We start from the raw sequence: 26,902 nt of genomic DNA, 5'->3' as shown, positions 1-26,902 counted from the left end.
CACCCATTTATACTAACCCTACAGTAATCCCATATTCCCTACCACCTACCTACACTAGGGGCAATTTACAATGGCCAATTTACCTATCACCATAGTTCTTTCTCCATTGGTACTGGTTCTTTTTCCCTGTCGTGCTGGCCCCTCTCTCGCATTCATTCAGATTATTCAGTTTGATCCAAAAACGCCAGTAAAAATTCTAAGATCCCATGTGATTTGTATTTTAATTTATTCTTAGGTGGATAGGGACAGGAATAGGCCTTTCCACCATTCTGTTGGATCATGGCTGATCTGTACCTCAACTCAATTTACTTGCCTTTGATACCCTTATCTTAGAAAAATCTATCAACCTGAGTCCTAAACATTTCATTTGGCTCAACATTCGCAGCCTTTTGCCGGTGAGAGTTTCTGATTTCCACTACCTTATGGGTGAAGAAGTGCTTCCTAATTTCTCTCTTAATTAGCCCAGCTGTAATTGGTAATCCTTGCTCTGGATTTCTCTACCAGAGGAAATACTTTCTCTCCATATACCCTATCTGATCCCTTTATTATTTTAAGCCCCTCAACCATCAAAATTTAAAGGAATATAACCTAAGCCAACTTCACTTTTGTAATTCAACCCTCTTGTGAGGAAGGCCAACATTCCCTTAGCCTTTTTGATTGCTTTTTGTACCAATGCACTAGCATTTAGTGATTTGTGTTCTTGCTGCGTAAGTTGATTAGAATTTTCTTTTTATAAAAAATAAGCCAGCTAATCAACTCAACAACTTGGATTTAAGTAGTACCTTTGAATATACAAAATGCCCTAAGGTGCATAGCAAAGGAGCATTTAGGGAACAAATACTGAGCCAGAAGAGAGAGGGGTTAGTGGAGAGCATTGAAATACAGTTTGAAAAAATGGTTTTGAGGGGATTTTTAACAGAAAAAAGGAAAGTGGAAAGGTTTGGGGAGGGAGCTTGAGAGTTAAGCTGAGGTGACCAAAAGCTGAAGGGGAATACTGCACGAGGCTGGAATGAAAGGACTGAAGGGTTCAGGACATGATATATAGTTGGCAGAGATTGCAGATGGTGGAAGGTATAAAGCCATTTAGCATTTGTAAGTTGGAGACAAAGATTTTCAGTTCAATGCAGGGGGCTAGCCAGTGTGGGTTGGTGAGAGTGATCAATGACCTTGACAGGGCAGGACCACCATCAGGTTTTTAATAAAGATTTACTACAGGAATTGTTTGGAAGATATAGTAACGTAAATTATAAAATTTATAAGAAAATTATACTTGTATTTTCTGTGTTCTGTGCTCCCAACACACTTTTCCCCATGTTTAGTTTAGTTTAGAAGTACAGCACTGAAACAGGCCCTTCGGCCCACCGAGTCTGTGCCGACCATCAACCACCCATTTATACTAATCCTACACGAATCCCATATTCCTACCACATCCCCACCTGTCCCTATATTTCCCTACCACCTACCTATACTAGGGGCAATTTATAATGGCCAATTTACCTATCAACCTGCAAGTCATTTGGCTTGTGGGAGGAAACCGGAGCACCCGGAGAAAACCCACGCAGACACAGGGAGAACTTGCAAACTCCACACAGGCAGTACCCAGAATTGAACCCGGGTCGCTGGAGCTGTGAGGCTGTGGTGCTAACCACTGCGCCACTGTGCCGCCCATGCTTGTGGGAAAGCTGGTGTCAAATTAATGGAAGTACTCAAAGCCATCATACTTGGTTGAAGAAATTCATAAAGGTAACAGGCTAGAGTTGTTGAAAACGACCAGAATTTTTTTTAATGATTTGGTATTTTTGTAAAAAACTCTCATTGCACTCTACCAATGGAAGATTACCACAGGTCAAAGTCTCCAGGGAGCAGTCAATGCAGCTATTTAAAAAAAAAATCATGTCAGGCAAGTTCACTTCAAACTTTATCTGATATTTTGAAAAATTATATATACTGTATAGTAGCTGACCAACTTTGAATATAAGTATTGCTTGTTTTTGAACAAAAAAACTGCAGATGTTGGAAATCTGGGAAAAAGTGATGGAATCACTCTGGTGGGCAGGCAGCTCCTGTGGAGTCAACTTTTTGTCAAAATGTTTATCTCTGAACTCAATAGCAAGTTGGATTCATATACACAGTGGCAAGTTCTGGAAAGATTGTACCATTACTCAAGTATGGAGGGCAGTTTTGAATAAAATTCTTGAATATAAAGCATGTTTTAAGCAGTGCTTTTTGGTAACCCGGTCCAGAGAAATTTGGCGAAGAAAGACAAATACAAGTTATATTAATATTTTAAGAAATATATTTTTTATTTATATATAATTCTCATTTTTCGTTTAAAACAAAAATGTCCAAATGGGTGGATAGTGAAGGGAAACAGATGCAACACCTAATTTTTTTTCTATCTGTATACCTGTAAAAATTAAGGAAAATTTATTTTCTGGCAACCAATCATAATACTTCACTATCCTGTGGGATCATTTCATTGGAGAAGTGAAGCACTTTTTGACTTCTCACCTCAGCAACCACCTCAATTTTCAACAGAGAGCCATTTCTTTCGCTGTGCCTAATCCCATGGTAGATCCTACATTTTGTTTTTGGATAGTGAATACTAAATAACTAGTACCATTTTCATATAGCTGTAATTGTATATCAAGCTTTATCCAACACCTTTTATTCCCCTTAGTATAGGAACAGCAGTGGGCCATTCAACCCTTCGAGCCTGTTCCGTCATTTATGACCGTCCTGCATCCTGGCTCAATATCCCTTAATACCCTTTACAAGCCTAGAGCTACCAATCTCAGATTGAAATCTACTTTTTTTTTGTAGGAGGAAGTTCCATACTTCTACCACCCTTTCCATGAAGAAATATTTCCTAGTTCTCACCTGAATGGCCTGGATCTGATTTTGAGGTTATGACCCTTTGTCCTAGACTCCTATTCGTACCCGACCTATTGATTTCTTTTCAAAATCCTAAAAACCTCTTCAAATCACTTCTTAAATCCTCTCTCTTATTGGGAATAGAAACCTAGTTTATGTAACCTTTCCTCATAATCAAATCCTGGTAACTTTCTGGTGAAGAATACCAGAGAATTTCAAGCATTTTAGGCGTGCTTTCATGTCTTTTTCATTGTGCACAGGTGTTTGAGGGGACATCGGGTATTGATGCAAAGAAAACAGCCTGCGAATTTACAGGTGATATACTTCGCACACCTGTGTCCGAGGATATGCTTGGTAAGTAGATTCTATTCTCCATAGGAAGCTGACCTGCCAGGAGCCTTTCTTCATGTAACTATAGAATTAATGATTAATATAAAATTATTAAAGTGTGAAGGATATTCCTCTTGTGTATCTCAAATGTTAATGCATTGTCGTTTTTAATGAGAAATAATAAGTTGCAGGTCAGCTCTAGCTATCAGAACCCTGCTTTTCATTTATATTGTGTATTTTAATGTTTCAGATATCTGCAATCTATTTTTGTAATAGTTTGAAAGCTTCTATACAATAACCTTTTAAGTTGTGAAACCACATTCGTATGGAATATTCTTCAAATCTATTGTTAAATTGCCTAAAGATTAATTGGAATTAGACATTTTTTGTATCTTCAAACTGAAACAGTAATTGGAATAAGATTAGGATTTTATTTGTGGTTGAAACTAAATCATATTTGTTTGGTTTAGAAACTCGTTTCTTGCTCGCTAATTTAAGAAGTAATGAGAACAATTGCACTCGAAGGAGCCTAAAACTGGGAAACCTAATTACTTGAGGGACTGTCTCCACCTATTTAGTTACATTTGAGTTCAAACAAAATACTACTAAGTGGGTTCTACAAGTGGGTTTAAAAAAAAAGGAAATGTGGCAGCAGCATGGTGAACATTTTTGATTATGCACATAAGATAAAAGATAAATGGAGCCATTTTCAGCTTATGTTCATGAGGGTAGTTGGCTCTGCTGTTACACCAGTGGGCTCTAGTTTTTGTTTGATATATTTTCACTGATCAAGATGGTGACAAAGACACAAATGTAAGATTTAAAAAATATTTCTTTAATCGAGGGTATTACAATGTGGAGTTATCTGCTGCAATCTGTTGTAACAGAATCCATCTCTGTTTTTGAAGAAAAATATTTTTATGAAAAACATGAATATTAAAGGGTATAGAGGTGAACAGGAGAGTAGAATTGAACTAGATGGCTTGTAGAGAAAAGCAGAAATGGAAACTGAAAGGGCTAAATAGTCTGTTTTTATGTTTGTGTTTTATGATTCTAGTTCCCTCTTAAACAATTGGGAGTCTGTAGCCCCCATTTTAAAGTAGAATCGTGGACAATAGTGAAAACTTTGTTATTCAGTCTTTACTTTTCAGTTTATGAAGTATAGGTTTTAAAATCAATGAACAACAAAGCTGGAAAGAGAAAAGGCTGTAGAGCTGCATTTTGATTTGCTTTTTCAAGAGCTACTAATTATTTTTTCAGAACAAAATGTCCAGGTTAACATATCTTGTTTTTATTTGTTTTGGGGGATGTGGGCGTTGCTGGCTAGGCTAGTATTTATTGCCCATCCCTAATTGCCCTTGAGAAGGTGGTGGTGAGCTGCCTTCTTGAATCGCTGCAGTCCTTGGGATGTCGGTACACCCACAGTGCTGTTGGGAAGGGAGTCCAGGATTTTGACCCAGCAACAGTGAAGGAACGGCGATATTGTTCCAAGTCAGGATAGTGTGTGGCTTGGAGGGGAACTTGCAGGAGGTGGTGGTCCCGTGCATTTGCTGCCCTTCTCCTTCGAGGTGGTAGAGGTCGCGGGTTTGGAAGGTGCTGTCGAAGGAGCCTTGGTGCGTTGCTGCATTGCATCTTGTAGATGGTACACACTGTTGCCGTTGTGTGTTGGTGGTGGAGGGAGTTAATGTTGAAGGTGGTGGATGGGGTGCCAATCAAGCAGGCTGTTTTGTCCTGGATGGTGTTGAGCTTCTTCTGTTGTTGGAGCTGCATCCATCCAGGCAAGTGGAGAGTATTCCATCACGCTCCTGACTTGTGCCTTCTAGACGGACAGGCACCAGGGAGACCGGAGGTGAGTTACTCGCCGCAGAATTCGCAGCCTCTGACCTGCTGTTGTCCCCACTGCATATATGTGGCTGGTCCAGTTTAATTTCTGGTCAGTGGTGACCCCCCAGGATGATAGTGGGATATTCAGCGATGGTAATGCCATTTTATGTCAAGGGGACATGGTTAGATTCTCTCTTTGAGATGATCATTGCCTGAGCGTGGCGCGAATGTTACTTGCCACTTATCAGTCCAAACCTGGATGTTGTCCAGGTGTTGCTGCATATGGACACAGGCTGAGGGTGCTGAACATTGTGCAATAATCAGCGAACGTCCCCACTTCTGACCTTATGATGGAGGGAAGGTCATTGATGAAGCAGCTGAAGATGGTTGGGCCTAGGACACAACCCTGAGGAACTCCTGCAGTGATGTCCTGGGACTGAGATGACCGACCTCCAGCAACCACAACCATTTTCCTTTGTGCTAGGTATGACTCCAACCAATGGAGTGTTTTCCCCGTGATTCCCATTGACTCCAGTTTTGCTCATTGATGCCATACTTGGTCCAATGGTGCCTTGATGTCAAGGGCAGTTACTCTCACCTCACCTCTGGAGTTCAGCTCTTTTTTTCCATGTTTGGACCAAGGCGTAATGAGGTCAGGAGCCGAGTGGCCCTGGCGGAACCCAAACTGAGCGTCAGTGAGCAGGTTATTGCTGGGCAAGTGCCGCTTGATAGCACTGTCGACGACCCCTTCCATCACTTTGCTGATGATCGGGAGTAGAATGATGGGGTGGTAATTGGCCGGGTTGGATTTGTCCTGCTTTTTGTGTGCAGGACATACCTGGGCAATTATCCACATTGCAGGGTAGATGCCAGTGTTGTAGCTGTACTGGAACAGCTTGGCGCGGCTAGTTCTGGAGAACAAGTCTTCAGTAATATTGCCGGAATGTTGTCAGGGCGCAGAGCCTTTGCAGTATCCAGTACCTTCATCCTTTTCTTGATATCACGTGGAGTGAATGGAATTGGCTGAAGACTGGCATCTGTGATGCTGGGGACCTCAGGAGGAGGCTGAGATGGATCATCCACTCGGCACTTCTGGCTGAAGATGGATGCAGATGTTTCAGCCTTGTCTTTTGCACTGATGTTCTGGGCTCCCCCATTGTTGAGGATAGGGATGTTTATGGAGCCGCCTACTCCTCTCAGTTGTTTAATTGTCCACCACCTTTCATGACTGGATGTGGCAGGACTACAGAGCTTAGATCTGATCCAATGGTTGTGGAATCACTTAACTCTGTCTATCGCATGCTGCTTCTGCTGTTTGGCATGCAAGTAGTAGCTTGTTGTGTTGTAGCTTCACCAGGCTGACCTCATTTTTTAGGTATGCCAGGTGCTGCTCCTGGCATGCCCTTTTGCACTCTTCATTGAACCAGTTGTTCGCATTAAGAAATGGAATTCAACAATGTTGAGTACATTCACACTAAGTGCAGTATTAATGTGAAGTCATTTTGCTTTCCACCAACACTGCATCTATACGGTGAACGTTGGATGAGTCTGAAGTTGGGTCCAAACTTGACATCGGAGGGCAGGGATGGTGACTTGGGTATTGACATTCAATTTGCACTTCATAAGACTGTAGAGTGAATTACCTAACTACTCAGATTATAATTGTTTCAAATAATTTTAATTTTGCTATTGAGTAATAATAGCGCTGCTCCTTTACAGGTAGAGTGTTCAATGGATCAGGGAAACCCATTGACCGAGGACCTACAGTATTGGCTGAAGATTTTCTGGATATTATGGGTAAGCTGATGGTCATAGAAGTTGAGAATTATGGTTTATGCTATTGAAAATTCACTTATTTAATCTCATTTTTATGGAAGAAAACGTGGCATGGCTTGATATAGTGCATTATTTTGGCAATTTCCATTGTGGTGTTGAAGATGTTGTTTTAAAGCCTTGGATTCCACATACACAAATGCTGATCTCAGTTGGCAAGAGGCAATGAGTAAAGGTAATTAATGTGCTTCTTAGGGAGGATAATATACACTGTAATAAGTTTTAGCTGCTTCTTGATCAGCCTGAGGGGCATTTTCTGGTCAGTTTTTTAAGAAAATTATATTGCAAAGAAAAACAAATATTGTCCAGAATAAAAATTCTTTTTTATGCTTGTATTCTAGAAAATTTCAGTTAATCTATAAATCTTCAAGCTTAGTCATAACTCTGAATTTTTAATCATGAAGTCACAAACCTCCCAGAAATATTGGAGAATCAAGAGACTGTATTGATGAGGAACTGCAAGATATTAGTAAAAAAAAAAAGTACTAGAGAAATTAATGGGACTTTAAGCAAATAAATTCCCCGGACCTGATGATCTATATCCTTGAGTGTTGAAAGAGGTGGTCATGATTAGATTTTAGATTAGATTAGAGATACAGCACTGAAACAGGCCCTTCGGCCCACCGAGTCTGTGCCGAACATCAACCACCCATTTATACTAATCCGACACTAATCCCATATTCCTACCAAACATCCCCACCTGTCCCTATATTTCCCTACCACCTACCTATACTAGTGACAATTTATAATGGCCAATTTACCTATCAACCTGCAAGTCTTTTGGCTTGTGGGAGGAAACCGGAGCACCCGGAGAAAACCCACGCAGACACAGGGAGAACTTGCAAACTCCACACAGGCAGTACCTGGAATCGAACCCGGGTCCCTGGAACTGTGAGGCTGTGGTGCTAACCACTGCGCCACTGTGCCGCCATCTTTCAAAATTCTGTCAACTCTGAAATGGTTCCTGCAGATTGAAAGGTGGCAAATGTAACCCCACTATTTAAGAAAGGAGGGAGAGAGAAAACCGGGAACTACAGACCTGTTCCTAGAGATAGAGACAGAGAGGAGCACAGTGGGAGCAGAGGTTCAAAAAGCATGCCAAAAGGACAGAGTCGGAGGCCGGAGAGAGAGAATGGGAAAAAAAAATCAGTGGCATCAGAGTGACGGCATAATCAACAGTGAGAGCAGGGAAACAGACAGCCGCCGGGGTGAGTATACAGGTAAGCTTTTAATGTAATTTAAATCAAATATAGAATGAGACTTGATCAATTTATTTCTGTATAAACTTAAAAACTAAAGCAGATTTTATAATTTATAACAGTGAGAGAGACCAGCAGGGAGTGTATTAGTTCAAATTAGGATAACTTAAGACAGAAGCTGTATTAAGTATTATTCGGGTTTATCAGTATTTGTAAAGTTTACTAATAGAAGTAAGGTTTATTAGTATTGGCAAAGCTTTATTATCATTGGTAAGGTCTATTAGACTATAGGAGTGTAGATTAAAAGCTGATTGTGGAGATTCGAGTTTGGTGAGTGGCGCGTTCGGTGAAGGGGAAGGAGGTGCTCCATTTTTTTTTTCTACCTTTTAAACCCTCCAGTATTTGGTTCCTGCTTTGTAGCTGGGGAAGGAGCTGTTTGGTGAGTAAATGGTAAGCTATTCTGTAAAGTTGAGGTATGGCAGGGCAGCTCTGCTGAGTAGAATGTACAGGCTATGGGAAGTCATGGACACACCAGGTGTCCTAGACAAACACATCTGCAGGAAGTGTCACTGGCTACAGAAGTTTGAGCTCTGGGTTTTGGAGCTCGAGCGGCGGCTGGAGTCACTTCTGCATCCGCGAGGTGGGGGACTCCATGGATGGCACATTTAGAGAGATGGTCACATCACAGATTAGGAGAATGCAGGCAGATAGGGAATGGGTGACCACTAGGCAATCTAAGAGAACTGGGCAAGTAGTGCAGGAGGCCCCTGATCTGACCTGCTAATCGGTTTTCCATTTTGGATACTGGTGAGGGTGATGGTGCCTCAGAGAAGTGCGGTCAGAGCCAAGTTTTGTGGCACCACAGGTGGCTCAGCTACATAGGAGGGGAGGAAGAGGAGTGGAAAAGCAGTAGTGATAGGGGACTCATTAGTTAGGGGAACGGACAGGCATTTCTGCGGCACTAAACATGACTCCAGGATGGTGTGTGGCCTCCCTGGTGCCAGGGTCAAGGATGTCACGGAGAGGCTGCAGGACATTCTTCTGTGGGAGGGTGTACTGCCAGAGCTCGTGGTCCACGTTGGTACCAGTGACATAGTTAAGAAGGGGGATGAGGTCCTGAAAGCAGATTTTGTGGAGCTAGGAAGGAGATTAAAAAGCAGCACCTCAAAAGCAGTAATCTTAGAATATTCCAAGTCCCACATGCAACTGAGTGTAGGAATAGGAGAATTGAGCGATTGAACACGTGGCTGGAGAACTGGTGTAGGAGGGAGGGCATCAGATTTCTAAGACATTGGGACCGGTTCTGGGGCAGGGTGGGACCTGTACAAGATGGATTGGTTGCATCTTGGCAGGACAGGGACAAATATCCTTGCAGGGGGATTTGCTACTGCTGTTGGTGAAGGTTTAAATTAAATTGTCAGGGGGATGGGAACCTGAGAGGGAGCTCCGATTGGAGGGAAGCAAAAACCATGACTAGTCAGGGGTTTGGGAGCCAGGAGCAAGTATTAGAGAGGAATACCGAGGTGCACAGAATACTGGGGGAGATAGATAGCACAAGAGTAGGTAATAGTACTTTATTAGGTGGGGTCAGAGTAAAGGAGAAAGTAATAAAGTCTGAATCAGGGTTAATGTGCATGTATGTGAATGCACGGAGTGTGGTTAATAAAACTGGTGAGGTACAGGCACAGATTGCCATGTGGAAATATGATGATGTGGCTATAACAGAGACCTGGCTCAAAGAAGGGCAGGACTGGGTGTTAACTATTAATGGATACAAGGTGTTCAGGAAAGATAGAAAAGGGAAAAAAGGGGGAGGGGTGGCGGTATTGATTAAGGAGAGCATTGCAGTGCTGGAGAAAAAAGATGTCCCGGAGGGGTTGAGGACAGAATCAATTTGGCTAGAGCTAAGGAACAAAAAAGGTACAGTTACATTGCTCGGTGTTGTCTATAGGCCACTGGCTAGTGGGAAGAACGTGGAGGAACAAATTTGCAAGAAAATTACAGGGAGGTGCAAAAATTATACGGTCGTTTTAATAGGGGACTTCAATTATCCAAGTATAGACTGGGGTAATAGTGTGAAGGGCAAGAGTTCCTAGTGTGTGTTCAGGAAAATTTTCTACAACAATATGTCGCTTGTCGAACAAGAAAGAAGGCACTGCTAGACCTGGTTCTTGGGAATGAGGTGGGCCAAGTAGATCAAGTATCAGCAGGAGTGTATTTAGGGGATAGTGATCATTGTATCATAAGGTTTAGGTTGATTATGGAAAAGGACAAAGAGCAATCCAGGGTAAGAATAATTAACTAGAGGAAGGCCCACTTCAATAGGGTGCGAATGGAGCTGGGGCGAATAAATTGGAGTCAAATGCTGGCAGGAAAACCAATAGATGAACAATGGGCTACCTTCAAAGACGAGATAGTTCGGGCACAGTCAAGGTATGTTCCCTTGAAGGGGAAAAGTAAGGCAAACAAATCCAGAGCTCCCTGGATGACAAAAGAGGTAGAGATTAAGATAAAGAAGAAAAAGTGTGCTTATGACAGATGCCAGGTAGAAAATACTATTGAGAACCAGGCTGAATATGGAAGGTCCAGAGGGGAAGTGAAAAAGCAAATAAGAGAAGCAAAGAGAGAACATGAGAAGAGACTGTCAGCTAGCATTAAAGGGAATCCCAAAGTTTTTTATAGGCATGTAAATAGTAAAAGGGTGGTAAAAGGAGTAGTGGGGCCGATTAGAGACTGGAAAGGGAATTTACACATGGAGGCAGAGGGCATAGCTGAGGTATTAAATGAACACTTTGCATCTGTCTTCAGCAAGGAAGAAGGTGCACCCCAGGCAATGTTGAAAGAGGAGGTAAGTCAGACACTAGGGTTTAAAATTAATAGAGAACGTATTAGATCGGCTGTCTGCACTTAAAGTGGATAAAACACCAGGGCCGGATGAGATGCATCCAAGGATACTGAGGAAAGTAAGAGTGGAAGTCGCAGAGGCACTGGCCATAATTTTTCAGTCTTCCTTAGACTCGGGTGGTGCCAGAGAGCTGGAAAATTGCAAATGTTACACCCTTGTTCAAAAAAGGGTGTAAAGATAAGCCCAGCAACCACAGGCCAGTCAATTTAACTTCGCTGGTGGGAAAACCTCCAGAAAAAATAATTCGGGGCAAAATCAATCGTCATATGGGCAAATGCAAGTTAATTAAGGAAAGCCAGCATGGATTTCTTGAGGGAAAATCATGTTTAACTTGCTGGAGTTTTTTGAGGAGGTAACAGAGAGGGTTAGTGAGGGCAATGCTGTTGATGTGGCGTACGTGGACTTTCAAAAGGCGTTTGATACAGTGCCACACAACAGACTTGTGAGCAAACTTGTAGCTTATGGGGGGAAAAAAGGGACAGTAGCAACATGGATACAAAATTGGCTGAGTGATAGGAAACAGTAGTGGTTAATGGATGTTTTTCAGGCTGGAGGAAGGTTTATAGTGGAGTTCCCCAGGGATCAGTGTTGGGACCCTTGCTTTTCCTGATATATATTAATGACCTAGACCTTGGTGTACAGGGCACAATTTCAAAGTTTTCAAATAATACAAAACTTAGAAGCATTGTGAACTGGTGAGGAGAATAGTGTAGAACTTCAAAAGGACATAGACAATTTGGTGGAATGGGCAGACAGGTGGCAGATGAAGCTCAATGCAGAGAAATGTGAAGTGATTCATTTTGGTAGGAAGTACATGGAGAGACAATATAGAATAAAGGGCACAATTCTAAAGGGGCTGCAGGAGCAGAGGGACCTAGGTGTATAAGTCATTAAAGGTGGCAGGACAGGTTGAAAGAGCGGTTAATAAAGCATGCAGTATCCTGGGCTTTATTAATTGGGGCATAGAGTACAAGAGCAAGGAAGTTATGTTGAACTTGTATCAGACCCTAGCTGGAGTATTGCATCCAATTCTGGGCGCCACACTTGAGGAAGGATGTGACGGCATTGGAGAGAATACAGAAGAGATTCATGAGAATGGTTCCAGGGATGAGGAATTTCAGTTATGAAGATAAATTGGAGAAGTTAGGACTATTTTCCTTGCAGAAGAGAAGGCTGAGAGGTGATTTGATAGAGGTATTCAAAATCATGAGGTGTCTGGACAGAATAGATAGAGAGGAACTGTTCCCATGCGTGAAAGGATCGAGAATGAGAAGGCACAGATTTAAAGTAATTAGTAAGAGAAGCAAAAGTGACCTGAGGAAATACTTTTTCAAGCAGCGAGTGGTTAAGGTCTGGAATGCGTTGCCTGAGAAAGTGGTGGATGCAGGTTCAATTGTCCCTGCCCTATTTTTGTAATTCCTCCAGTCCTACAATTCTCCAAAACACCTGCACTCCTGCAATTCTATCCTCTTGTGCATCGTGTGTTTTAATTGCCTATTTTAGCTACCTAGGCCCTAAACTCTGGAATTCTCTCTCTAAACCTCCCTGCTTCTCTCTCCTCCTTGAAGACGCTCCTCAAGACCTACCTCTTAGGACAGATGACCAAAAGCTTGCACAAATAGCTCCTTATGTAGCTGGGTGCCAAATTTTGTTTGATAACCTTCTTGTAAAATGCCTTGTGATGATTCAGTACATTAAAGGTGCTATATAAATGCAAGTTTTATGACGGAATAATATTACTCTTGTAAGCTATCATTCCTAATTTTTATAAAGAGTTTTTGCTTGAATTACATTTTAGGTCAGCCTATAAATCCACAGTGTCGTATATACCCAGAAGAAATGATCCAAACTGGAATCTCGGCAATAGATGGTATGAACAGTATTGCTAGAGGACAGAAAATTCCCATATTTTCAGCAGCGGGTTTGCCACATAATGAGGTTGGTAAAAATCATCAATGAACCTATTATTTTATAGATAGTAGGCTCGGTAAACACTGAATATTCTGAATATTTTATTGAGATGCTTAACTATTTAACTTTTTCTCTTCCATTATTTTGTATGGAAAATGTCAGTAAATGTAGTACAAAATTAATACACTTTCAATAGCTCTGTTAAAAGCTCAGTTAATAAGTTTTCTGCTCAATATGTAACTACGGCCAGGGTATTTCCGGCCCTTTGAGGACAGGCTAGGAAGCGCGATGGCTGGCAAAGTGGCGTGGTAAGGCGTCAGGTCATGTGCCCAGCCTCTGCCTGCTGCCATACCATTTTGTCAGCATTGGTAACGGTGGCAGACTCTGTTGGCATTTTACCAGCAGCGGAGGGCCCTCAGCCACGTGGGGAGACTGCCAGGGAAACCTCACGGGCTCCGGGTTGTGGGAGGTTCTTTTGGGCACTCTTTGACTCCTGGAGGGGTCCCCCGGCAGTAATGCTGCCCCCACAGCATCACGCCACCTGCCCTCAGCGACCTCTCCCCCCACCCCCCTACACACTTCACTGACTGGCCTCCCCCCCCTCACTGGGGGCTGCCTGACTGGCCCTGGCACTACTGATCCCACTCACTTGGTTGGGAGGGCACACGTCCATTGTTATATCCTCTTCCTCCAGATGCAGCCCCAGCAGTGGCCACCGCTCCTTGTGGCGATGCTGAGTTGCTGCCCTCTGAGCCAACAACTTTTGGGACAGTCTGCCATCCTTAATCGGACAGCAGGCCCAGTGGCAGCCACTTATTTGGCTGTCGCCCGTAAATGCGGCCTCAGTTCCCACCGCCAGCCAAAGCAAGGTGCCCCCACCCTGCTTCCAGCCCCAGCAGTGGGACCCTGCCACCTTGGAAAAATCCCAGCCTAAGTCTCTGTCTGTGGTGTTAGCTGATCTCAACCAGATAGTACTGCTATAGTTGGCCTTGGGGTCTGGGTTAGGGAGGACTAAACCCTTGGTCCAGGGTTCTCAGTGACATATATAGGCATTTGGAGGACAAGCTCAGGCTAAGCTTTGATGTTCTCCTTCATTCCCATAGCCGAATCTTGCTAACAATTTATGGGCGGCACAGTGGCGCAGTGGTTAGCACTGCAGCCTCACAGCTCCAGTGACCCGGGTTCAGTTCTGGGTACTGTCTGTGCGGAGTTTACAAGTTCTCCCTGTGTCTGTGTGGGTTTCCACCGGGTGCTCCGGTTTCCTCCCACCTCCAAAGACTTGCAGGTTGATAGGTAAATTGCCCGTAGTATAGGTAGGTGGTAGGAGAATGGTGGGGATGTGGTAGAGAATATGGGGTTAATGTAGGCTTAGTATAAATGGGTGGTTGTTGGTCGGCACAGACTCGGTGGGCCGAAGGGCCTGTTTCAGTGCTGTATCTCTAAATAAATAAATAAATAAATTTCCATCTTGAGTAGTCACATGAACAGCGTACTTGAGGGCAGCTAGTGACTAGAAATATACCCAGTGCAAATTAATAACAGTATAAAAAAGGTACTACTAAATTCTTTAATCTACACTTGTCTAAAAGTGTCATTTGTCCAATACAGTGATGAGGTAATGAAGACTGGATGTCAGACAAGCAGTTTGACCGCACTGAGGCAACTAGAATTATAGTGGAGAGGGAGGAGCTGAGTATAGTCAGAGTGCATGTAGAAGTTAACCCCATGTTTATAGTTGATACCAAGGGCAGCATATAGGTGAGGAAGAAGAGGGGAGCAAAAATAGATCCATGGGAGACTCCAGAGGTAATGCTTTAGGGCCAGGAAGGGAAACTTTTGCTGGAGGTGTTTTAATTGGTTAGACAGCACTCAGACTAAACAAGGGCAGTACTACTAAACTGGACAGTGGAAGTGGGCGTTGGAGGAGATGGTGTGGCTACACAGAGATGAGGAGAATAAATGCACGACAGCAGTAGAAGGCTTAACAGGATTTCCTGTAAAACACTGATATTTTTTTGCTTGTGGACCCATCACAAATTGAAGAAGTGCCAGAATGAAATCTGAACTAATTTCATTTCAGTCTGATTCAAATGTCCTCCTTCTGCGCTGTAACGATTCTGTGATTTGTAATCCGCTCACTTAATATTTTTAAATAACTGCAGCCTCTGGGCCTACTTGTTGTATTACTTTGAATCGATAAATAGTTGTACAAAAATAATCTGAAAAAATTTTGAAAGGTTCCGAGCACCACTACTGTAATGTAATTTTGGGACTAAGAGGCCTAAAATATCAATGAGGAAATGTTTTTGTTGAGGGTTGGTATTACCTATTAATGAGTCATTTATGGCAGAGAAGGAGGCCATTCGGCCCATCGAGTCCATGCCGGCTGTCTGCAGAGCAATCTAGTCAGTTCCACCACCTGCTTGATCCCCAGTGTGAACTCACTGGTGTGTCAGCCAATTGGATGAACGAGGGAATCCCTTTCCACATATGGAGCAAGCGCATGGCCTCTCCGCAGTGTGAATGTGTTGGTGTGTCAGCACCTCACTTGTGCTTTTAAATCATTGTACAAGAGAATAAATCGAAGTCCATGATTTTTTGAATGATGTGCTGTCTCTAATAGTAGGAGACATTCTTACCCTATTTGGAAAACCAAATGCAGTAATGCCTCCACATCCAGCATTGTTTTTGTAGGGGCCAAAAAACAACCTGCTGCTCAGCTAAATTCAGAACAGGCTACTGTTTTTGTTTTTCATGCACTTTCATCTTTTCTTTGTGCCTTGCCTTGATTATGACTAAAAGTTGTTGATCAATTCTGAAACCTGTGCTAGAACAGGATTTTGTCCTGCCTACAGCATTGTACTACATAGATAATGAGTGTGTGTGCTCATTATTCTTTAAGGTAGAGAAGGCTTCACAGAAGATGGTTTTACTCAATTTGAAGTACAAAAAATGAAGCATGTAAACAGCTGGGAACTTTCTCATTCACTAAAAGTCAAAATTGGTGTTGGGGGGGTTCTGAGCGCATGAAGAATGCTGCCTATAGAGCATCAATCTCGTAACAGATCTGAATTCTTTTCCAGATTGCTGCCCAGATCTGCCGGCAAGCTGGCCTAGTTCAAAAATCCAAAGATGTCATGGACTACAGTGCGGAGAATTTTGCCATTGTGTTTGCTGCTATGGGTGTAAGTGAATTAGGCAGAGTACTATAGCTGTGTAGACCTTGTTAATTGGTCTGCCAATTAACTGTGTTGCCATTAATGATGAAAGAGTACAGTGGCAGATACAGCTCCCCAGCCTGCAGCTGTTGGTGGTCCACAATTGCCTTTGCACTGAAGGTCAGTAGATTGTCATGTGAAGGGAGGTTTACATTATCTTGAATCCTGCCAAACTAACCAGAATTGATGGAAAGAGCAGTAATTAACATGCAGTGCTGTGGCTAAATGGAACTATATTGATCTGATGGTAGAAACCAGTCAGTCTTCATTGCAAGAGTAACATAAATGAACCATCTGTTATATACACACAAATTCGTTAAATGAAAAAAATGGCAAGTTACTCAATTACTGTGGGTCCTTCTTTAAATCTCTGACTAGGACAAAATTTGAAATTTTTTTACTTTCATTGTAAATACTATAAAATGTAAGGCCACAGGGCTAAGTCAGCATACATTTTGGTATTGCTGCATTAAATTAGAAATTCTACTAAATTTTGTGGTTAAAGTTTCTTCAGTTTATAAACCATCACAATAGGCATAGCAACATTGCACCGTGCTGTACATATAGAATAGGCAGTCCTGACACATGACTGGATTTAGAATTAATATACATGAAGACTGAGGCAGCTAAATTTCAATATGAAACTTACTTTTGATCATATGACTTTTCTAATCCAACTTGCACAGCGACAGTAACAACTTGTATTTATATCAAACGCATATGGAAACGGAAGTAGACAAGTCAGCACCACTAGCACAGTCTGCCATTAGAGTCCAAGTTATACAGCACAGAAACAGGTTCTTTGGCCCACTATGTCCACGCCGGCCATCAACCCTATCTATTCTAATCCCATTCATGACTCATCTGCATTTCAACTCCATTTATTTGCCTTTAACCCATATCCCTTGATATCCTTACCTAATGAAAGACTGTCAATCGTAGGCTTGAAAATTTCTATTGACTTAGCATCTGCAGCCTTTTGAGGAATGAGTTCCAGATTTCCACCGTCCTTTGTGTGAAAAATCACTTGCTGATTTCATTCCTAAATGGCCTAGCTCTAATTCTAAGAATATGCCCTCTTGTTCTGAAGTCCCTCACCAGAGAAAATAGTTCTTATGTATCTATCCTATCAAATTCCTATATCATTTAAAAAATCTAAGTTTTATTTGTTTGTGGGATATGGGCGATGCTGGCTAGGACAGCATTTATTGCCCATTCCTAATTGCCCTTGAGAAGGTGGTGGTGAACAGCCTTTCTGAACCCTGTAGTCCTTGGGGTGTAGGTACGCCAACAATGCTGTTAGGAAGGGCGTTCCAGGATTTTGACCCAGTGACAGTGAAGGAACGGCTATAGTTCCAAATCAGGATAGTGTGTAGCTTGGGGGGGACCTTGCAGGTGGTGGTGTTCCCATGTATCTGCTGCCCTTGTCCTTCAAGGTGCTGGAGGTCGCAGGTTTGTAAGGTGCTGTTGAAGGAGCCTTGGTGAGTTTCTGCAGTGCATCTTGTAGACCGTACACACTGCTGCCACTATGCGTCAGTGGTGAAGGGAGTGAATGTTGTAAGTGGTGGATGGGGTGGCAATCAAGTGGGCCGCTTTGTACTGGATGGTGTCTAGCTTCTCGAGTGTTGTTGGAGCTGCATCCATCCAGGCAAATGGAGAGTATTCCATCACATTCCTGACTTGTGCCTTGTAGATGATGGGCAGGCATTGGGGAGACAGGAGATGAGTTACTCGCTGCAGAATTCCTAGTCTCTGACCTGCTGCTGTAGCCACAGTATTTGTATGGCTACTCCAGTTCAGTTTCTGGTCGATGGTAACCCGATGTTGATAGTGGGGGTGTGGGGGGGGGGGGGGGGTGGGGGTCGGTGGGATTCACTGCCATTGAATATCAAGGGGAGATAGTTAGCTTCTCTCCTGTTTGAGATAGTGATTGTCTTGCACTTGTGTGGCACAGATGTGTCATGAATGGTGCTGAACGTTGTGCAATTATCAGAAAACATCCCCACTTCTGACCTTATGATGGAGGGAAGGTCATTGATGAAGCAGCTGAAGATGGTTGGGCCTATGACACTACTGAGGAACTCCTGCAGTGATGTCCTGAGACTGAGATGATTGACTTCCAAACCACAACCATCTTCCTTTGTGCTAGGTATGACTAACCAGCAGAGAATTTTCCCTCTGATTCCCATTGACTCCAGTTTTGCTAGGGCTCCTTGCTGCCATACTCAGTCGAATGTTGCCTTGATGTCAAGGGCAGTCACTTTCACCTCACCTTAATTAGATCAACCTTAACTGTCAAAACTCAACAACATACAAACCTGATTTGTGATGATCTGCATTCATATTTTAACCTTTTAAGCCCTGGTATCAACCTCATGAATCTGCATTGTACACCCTGCAAGGCCATATATCATTCCTGTGGTGTACCTCAGATGGAGTCTGACTAATGCTTTGTACAACCAAAGCATAAACTGTCTCCCCTTTGTATTTCAGCCTCCTCGAGGTAAAGTTAACATAAAAAAAACACTTACATTTATATAGTGCCTTTCATGACCTCAGGACATCTGTACAACCAATGAAGTACTTTTGAAGTCTAGCCACTGTTGTAATGTAGGAAACTCGGCAGCTAACTGGTGCACAGCAAGCTCACGCAAACAGCAATGTGCTAATGACCATTCCTGGACAAAATAATACAGCTGTAGCTTCTGGGAAAACATTGTGATGTTCTACCATACATCATATTTTCTCTAATCAAGGCATAATTGCCAGTATATTACTAGTGTTGATAATTACACATGCCTCCTTAACTGACTTGGGTGCTCACTATGGTTGGCCCATCTGGCATAATAAATTCGAACAAAAAGCCATTTTCTAGCACAGTGGTGCTCATACTTTATTCAGTATAAAGACATTTTAGCACTGAACAGGATCATGAAGATGCACATTCAAAAGTACAAAGATTTAGCCGTAAGAACATAAAAGACACTACTTTGGCATAGCACTTAGAATAAAGCAGTCAAGTTTTAGACATTCAGAATAATTATGATTAGCAGAAAATCTGACTTTTAATTGTTAATAACTAGCTTTGAGAAGTAGGAGTTTGTAGCAATTGCTGTAAACCTAATGAGTGAGTTGATTCTCCTCATGGACTTCATCTCCAAGAGCAGAAAATGTTGCTTGTTTAGGTGGTTGGAGACCGATGTACGCATCTGATCTTGGATAGATATGACATTACATCCAGAATTCTACTGAATTTAGTCTGATTTGAAGGAAAAATACATTTCATCAAACTCCTTTTCACTGCCAAATTGGGCATTCCTGCTCTTGAAATATAATTTGGTTTGATGGTTATTTTAGAAGGTTAAGGGCAAGCTCCAAGCATTTTCTTCTACAGTTTATTTTTTATTACAGCTGGCGAACAGGGAACTAACGATACAAAAACCTTAGAATTAAAATATGTCCACGTTTAAGAAAAGTTGTTTAATTTTTATATTTGCTAAAGAACGGCCATGAACCCATCACCATCTGTGAATAAGCAATGGTTAAAATGACATCAGCTCTCACAGGAAAAGCTGTTTGAAAGAACTTTCTTGATACTATATGAAAAATATTGGAAGGATTGAATGGTTTTAAAGTCTAGAGCACCTGCCTGGACTTGTTTGATATATTTTGAGCTAAATTCAACTACTGATACAAAATTCCGACGTTGGAAAACTGCCATGCTTACAGCTTTTTGACTTTAGCTCTGGCTGTCAGATCTTTTGTGCTATACGAAATATGTGGTCCTGTTCCCACGCACAAAAATTCCTGCTTAAACTGATACATAATTTAAAATCACCCTTTTGCATGAAAGAAGTTAGGTATGGTGAGGAGGAGCACTCCGAATTATGAAATACTGCATTATTTCTCTGGATTAAAGAATAAAAGTTTACATTTTTAAGGAGGGAGTGATGCTGCACAACCTGAAACAGCAATAAAAAAAACTGCTTTTGTGATCAGGATACAGGCATGAATGAGGCACACTAAATGCTGTCTTGTTCATGATAGCATGTTATTGGCATATAGCATTAGAGCTCCTCTGTAGCTTTGTGCACCCTGTGACATGCACCAATACAAATGTGTAAATCTGGTGCTGAAAATCATATGTCCAATAGCATCAAATGAGCTGGGATATCCAAGTTCCTGGTTGCGTAACTTGCTTTATATATTGTGCATGGAGGATAATTGCAGAATGAGAGGTTTGGATCCATTTTTATTTGTTTGTTCTTGGGATGTGGGCATTGCTGGCAAGGCCGACATTTATTGTCCATCCCTAATTGCCCATAAGAAGGTGGCGGTGAGCTGCCTTCTTGAACTACAGCAGTCCATGTGGTGTAGGTACACCCACAGTGCTGTTAGGGAGGGAGTTCCAGGATTTTGACCCAGCGACAGTGAAGGAATGGTGATATAGTTCCAAGTCAGGATGGTGAGTAACTCTTTTGAGTGAAGTTGGCATTTACAAGGATGATTTTAAAAAGTACTACAGTACTACATCTTGGGGGAGGGGGGTGCTGGTGGGAGGAGAGATGGCATGGGTGGGATGTAATGGGGGACAGGGATGAGATGTCATGAGATGGAATGGGGGATGTGGATGGCGTAGAAAGAAGGGAGGGGATGGGGTTTATATGAGAGGGATGAAAGGAATGGCATGGGGATAGCATGGGAAGGGCCGAGTGGCATAGGAAAGAATAACCTGAAATCCTGTGTTCAAAGAAGTTCTGTTGCAATAAAGGTACTAATTTCACCGCAAATGTTTTGCAGGTCTCGGTAGTTTATGATTAGTTATAAGGGTAACCAAATTGGGCTGATTCAGTTTTGATCATTTGCATCCTGTATAACAGGTTAATATGGAAACTGCAAGGTTCTTCAAAACTGACTTTGAAGAAAATGGATCAATGGACAATGTCTGTCTCTTTTTGAATCTTGCAAATGACCCAACGTAAGTACCTCAAAATAACAAATCCAGAAGTGAGTTTTGCCCTTTTTCAGCAGTTAAACGAAAAGAATTTGTGAATTAGACAGGCTTCTCTAATTCATTAGAACAGCACATTTTTTCAAGACAATAGCCAGTAAATAAACAAGTGCTGGAAATACACAGCAGGTCAGGCAGCATCTGTGGAGAGAGAAACAGTTAAAGTTTCAGGTTTGTGACCTTTCATCAGTTCTGATGAAGGGTCACACACCTGAACAGTTAACTCTGGCCGGAATTTTACATGGCAGCAGAGTAAAGGCTGGCTCGGGTCTGCAAATGAAACCCGACCTGAGCCTGACCCAGCCTCAGTCCTTTCATTTTTTTCCCACGCCCGACCTGACCAGACCATCAGTTAACCTAGCTTCCGTTTTTCACTTTGTTGCTTATCTGCACAAGCTTAAAAAAAATTGTAACTAAACAACCTTTCAAGTCCAAAAAGTACATTAACATTGGAGCACTTACCGGAGGTAGTGATAGAGTGGGTCTGACCCGACCTGAGCCCGAATGCCGGACCCAGAAGTGCGACCCGACCCGAACCCGAGACATGTTGACTGGTTCGGATCGGGTAGCCATGCTGTACAGCAGAGGCCCCACCCACTGGTTGAAAAGTCAGGGGCGAGCCCAGCTCCACCAGGCCTGGAAGCCATACAGCGATTTTGCGGTGCCCAGGCCCTTAATTGGCCCCTGGTGGGATTTCCGCCCCTCTGAGCCGGGAGGTCCCACTTCCAGGAGCTGCCGCTGAATCAGAGGGTAGGCAACTCCTCAGTCCCAGCAGCACCACTGCGAACGGTAGCCACTGCTGGGACTGCACTCGGCCAGAAGAGGACCATGGACACTGGCTCCGAAAGTGGGGGTTTTGAGCGTTGCCGCGGAACATTGGCTGGGCCCCAGTGAGGGGTGTGGTGGTCGATGGGGTTTTGGGGGGGTGGGGTGGGGGGAGTGCGCAGCCTTCATGGGGAACAGGGTGCCCGATCAGGAGGGGACCCCAGCCTGCAAGGAGCCCTCCCCAGGTGGCAAAATGTCCGGCAATGGTGGGGTGGGGGTGGGGGAGGAGGAGCCCCTTAAGTAGCAATTAATTCAGTTGGCCTGGGGCGGTGGGCCATTTCAATCTCCTCTACTGCTGGTAAAATAGCAGCGGGGGCAGGTAGGCGATGGGAATTGCACCCCCCGCCTCCCACTTGATTTTACACCCCCCCCCCCCCCCCCGCGCAAAAACACCTCCAGTCTGCTGCGGCGGACAAAAACACCTGTGTTTCTCTTTCCCCACAGATGCTACCAGACCTGCTGTGTATTTCCAGCACTTTCTGTTTTTATTTCAGTTTTCCAGCATCCGCGGTATTTTGCTTTAATTTAGCCAGTAAATAAACATGCTTTCAAGGAAACTAAATGATGTATTGGTACTGATCAGTTATCCATATGTTCACCTACAAAACTATTATTTTGCAAAAGTGAATCATGTTCCTTGCCATTTTATTTGGAAAATTCCATTCTCATAGTAATTGCAAATTTACCTTGCAAATGCATCTTTTCCATTATACGTTTTCTAAAAACTGCCATTCACAATCTATGAAGAAACATCCAGATAAAACTTGTTTGCCTGAAACACTATGCATATGTCTTGATTGAATCATTGGTAGGACATTTATATATTTGCCATATTCTTTCACACTGGTATAAACACTCCATTACCCCCATTACATGTCTCACCATCTTCTCTCAACTATCCTAATTGCAATTCATGCCACTGTGATCTGGAATTTTATTCTGTGCATGCAGAAGTACATATTCAAGGGCTTATTTATTATTTAGCTGTCAGCCAGGGCTCAATGGCAGCATTCTCTTCTCTAGAGTAAGAAAGTTGTGGGCTCAAGCCTCGCTTCGGAGACTTGATCACAGTCCAGACTGATACCTCAGTGCAATACAGAGAGATTACAGTTCTATTGGAGGTGTCGCCTTTTGGATGAGACATTAAACCGAGGCCTTGTCTGCCCTCTGAGATCCCATGGCACTATTTGAAGAAGAGCAGGGGAGTTCTCCTGGTGTCCTGGCCAATATTTAGCCCTCACCAACATTACTAAAACAGAGGTGCAGAAATTGTCAGTCTTGTTATCCTACATTACAACAAGTGAGTACTTTTCAGAAGTACTTCATTTGTTGTGAAGCGTTTTGGGATATCCTGAGACCATGAACAAGGCTGCATAATTGCAAATGCTTTCCTTTTTCTTACTGAACTCAAAGTAATTGTATGCCACGCTACCCATAACCACCTCTTCAGCATATTAATATTATTATGCAAACCATAAATTTATAGACTAGAGCCAGTGATAAATAGTTTTTTCAAAAAAGTGAAAACCTAACAAATGGAAAATAGTGAGTGTAATATGCAAGCACAATTCGTGAGAAAGGAAAAATGATTAGTATTTTGGCCGCACGCAATGTGTGCTATCAGTACTGCTGGTTACGTACTAGGAGTATCTGAGAGGCATTTCATTATAATGGAGGTTGAGGGGAGATTTGATGGAGGTGTACAAGATTAACAGGTTTAGATAAAGTAGACAAAGAAAAGCTGTTCCCCATTAGCTGGTACAAGGACTAGGCAACACAGATTTAAGGTTTTGGGCTAGAGATTCAGGAGGGATGTGTAGAATCATAGAATGGATACAGCGCAGAAGGAGGCTGTTTGGCCTGTCATATCCAAGCTGGCTCTCTGGAAGTTCAACTCACCTTGGCTCACTCCCCTGCTTTTTCCCTGTAGTCCTGCAACTTTTTTCTCTTCAGACAATTATCCAGTTCTGTTTTGAAGGCCTCTGTAGAACCTGCCTCCACCACACTCTCAGGCAGTGCATTCCAAGTGCTAACCATTCACTGCATTAAAAAAAATGTTTTTCCTCATGTCACTGTTGCTTCTTTTGCCAATCACCTTAAATCAGTGTCCTCTGATTCTGGATCCTTAAGCCACTGGGGACAGTTTCTCCCTATTTATTCTGTCCAGACCCCTCATGATTTTGAGGAATCTTTTTATGCAGCAAGTGGTGATGACCTGAAACGCACTCTCCCTACAAGGGTGGTGGAAGCAGAAATTATCATTAATTTCAAAAGGAAATTGGATGGGCACTTGAGGGAAATAAACTTTCAGGGCTTTGGGGATAGAGTGGGGAATGGGACTGAATGGATTGCTCTACAGAGAATCGGTATGGGCTCGATGGGTCCCCTCCTGTGCCGTAATGGCTTATGTCATAGAATCATATTAAGTTTACGACATAGAAAGAGGCCACTTGGCCCATCATATCTAAACATGTTATTTTAGCCTTACGTAACTGGTCATGAGCACATTTAGAAAATGGTTTAGTGTACCATGCCTTTGAAAAGATATTAATGAACTGAAGGAGAGAAGAAGCAACATTAAAGGGCAAAATGGCAGCCTGCTCCACTGAAATTTCTTGGATTTTTGTGCTGAGTGACAGATGATTCTGGGCCACACAAGCGTATGAGGAGAGCCTTGTAGAGTTCAGCCTTTTTGTTGGAAAGGAGATTGGGAAAACGTGGCCTAGGGGTTTTGAATTGGGATAGATAAAAGCAGGTTATTTATCGTAAATTGTAATCACAGTACCAGAGGAAGCAAGCTTAAAACTTGAAAATTGTGTACAGTCTGGGCACTACATTAGGAAGTATTCCAAGACCTTGGAGAGGGCACAGAGAAGGTTTGCTAAGATGATTTCAGGGATGAGAGACTGTGAAGAGATTGGAGAACGTGGTATTGTTTCCTGAGAGCAAAGAAGGTTAAGGAGAGACCTGATCGAGGTATTCAAAATTGTGAAGGGTTTTGATAGAGCAAGTAGAAAGAAGTTCTGGCAAATGAGTTGTTACAACAACTTGTATTTATATAGTGCCTTTGACATAGTAAAATGTCCCAAGGAACTTCACAGGAGTGTTATCAAATAAAATTTGACGCTGAGCTACATAAGGCGATATTAGGGCAGATGGCCAATAGCTTGGTCAAAGAGGTAGGTTTTAAGGAGTGTCGTGAAGGAGGAAAGAGAGGCAGAGGTTTTGGGAGGAATTCCAGAATGTAGGGCTTCAACAGCTGAAGGCACAGCTGCCACTGGTGGAGCGATTAAAATCCAGGGAATGCAAGAATCCAGAACTGAAGGAGTGTAGATATCGCAGATGGTTGCAGGCTGGAGGAGGTTACAGAGAAAGGGAGGGGCAAGGCTGTGCAGGGATTTGAAAACAAGGATGTGAATTTTATAAGTACTCAACCGGTAACCAGAGATCATAGATCTAAAATAATTGGCAAAAGAATCAGAGGGGATATGAGGAGAAATTTTTTTCAGCAGTTTATGTTCTTCAACACACTACCTGAAAGGGTAGTGGAATCAGATTCCATGGGAACTTTCAAAAGGCAATTGGACATGTATGTGAAGAGAACCAATTTGCAGGGGTGTGGGACTAAATTGGACAACTCTTTTTCGAGCTGGCTTGAAGGACCAACCACCTCTGCTGTATGATTCTATGATCTCTAGAATCATTGCAGAACAATTCTTTAACCAAATTAGATACAAATACAGCATTACAATTAAAGGTTTGTTGACATCAGTTTTAAAATCTGACAATCAGCTGCTGAAACAAATGCTTTTTGTCAACAGGAAAACATTTTGATTTTAATTTAATTTCTGTAGAAAATTGATCAGCATGATGAAACATTTTAAATTGTGGTGAAAGTGAACAAACTTACAGAATGGTTTGCTATGAAGGTGTCGAGATTTACTTTTGCTCTTAATAATCTCACCGCCAGCTTTCAGGAATGTAATTGGGAAACACTTCTATACACACAGGGTGATGGAAGTTTCCAACACTCTTTTCACAATTAGCAATTGATGCTAAATCAGTTGTTAATTTTAAAACTGAGATTGATTTTTGTTTACCGAAGGTATTGAGGGATATGGGACATGGAGGTAGGGCATAGATCAGCCATGTTCTCATTGGCGGAACAGACTCGATGGGCTAAAAATGGCATACTTCCATTCCTAAAGCTTACATTCTGAGGCTAGTACTGACCCGAATACTGATGAGTAGCTGTTTCTTTCAACAGCATCGAACGCATTATTACCCCTCGTCTTGCACTGACTGCTGCAGAATATCTTGCCTACCAATGTGAAAAGCATGTGCTGGTTATTTTAACAGACATGAGCTCTTATGCTGAAGCTTTGAGAGAGGTACGTGCATTTTTATCCCTTGAATGTTCATCTTGTATAAAGGAACAGCGTCATTTGTATGATGTTCAGTGGTAGAGGAAGTATTAATTATAATTCAGTCAAAGGTAATGGTTTGCTGAGTTAGTGCAACTGTCAATAATGCATGTTTTGGGACCGAGGAGGAGATAACCTGGAAATATTATAAAGAATGGAATGAGGAAAAGCCATGCTCAAGTATGTTCCCACTAGAATTTGCATAGCTTGCCCTATTATTTACCAATGAATCAACCCACTCAATCTCCAGATAGAGGCAACACCACAATAAAGCTTAAAGATGATAAAGCGTTTGATTTCTCACTGGCCTACACTGCAGGATATCGATGTAGCTGCGAGGCCCACATTGTCTGGTTCCTTTGCATCATTTTAAATATCTGCTTGCAAGCTACTTCAGTCTTTTCTGCAATTAAACTGAATTCACAATTGGCCTTCTAAAATTAAAAGCTCAAGAATCATTCTTCTCCATGCATAATATTCTAAATGTGGTTTTTGAAGAAGTTGTATAAAGTTAGAATAAATATCATATAGGCCTGCAGGAGTGTTCC

General features: G+C 42.5%; 1 protein-coding gene across 1 annotated transcript in view; it reads left to right on the top strand.

Moving 5' to 3' along the window:
- The window catches only part of atp6v1ba (ATPase, H+ transporting, lysosomal, V1 subunit B, member a), a 100,920-nt gene that overhangs the window by 46,149 nt on the left and 27,869 nt on the right, over positions 1-26,902 (top strand). The window contains exons 4-9 of the mRNA XM_068052979.1: positions 3,135-3,228; positions 6,748-6,825; positions 12,764-12,903; positions 15,960-16,061; positions 20,975-21,072; positions 26,198-26,321. Of these exons, the coding sequence (XP_067909080.1) occupies positions 3,135-3,228; positions 6,748-6,825; positions 12,764-12,903; positions 15,960-16,061; positions 20,975-21,072; positions 26,198-26,321 (636 nt within the window). The remainder of the gene's footprint in view (positions 1-3,134; positions 3,229-6,747; positions 6,826-12,763; positions 12,904-15,959; positions 16,062-20,974; positions 21,073-26,197; positions 26,322-26,902) is intronic.

Source organism: Heterodontus francisci, chromosome 20, assembly GCF_036365525.1.
Source record: "Heterodontus francisci isolate sHetFra1 chromosome 20, sHetFra1.hap1, whole genome shotgun sequence".
Taxonomy (NCBI): Eukaryota; Metazoa; Chordata; class Chondrichthyes; order Heterodontiformes; family Heterodontidae; genus Heterodontus; species Heterodontus francisci.
The sequence above is the reverse complement of the archived record's forward strand: the minus strand, read 5'-3'. Positions and strand labels throughout refer to the sequence as shown.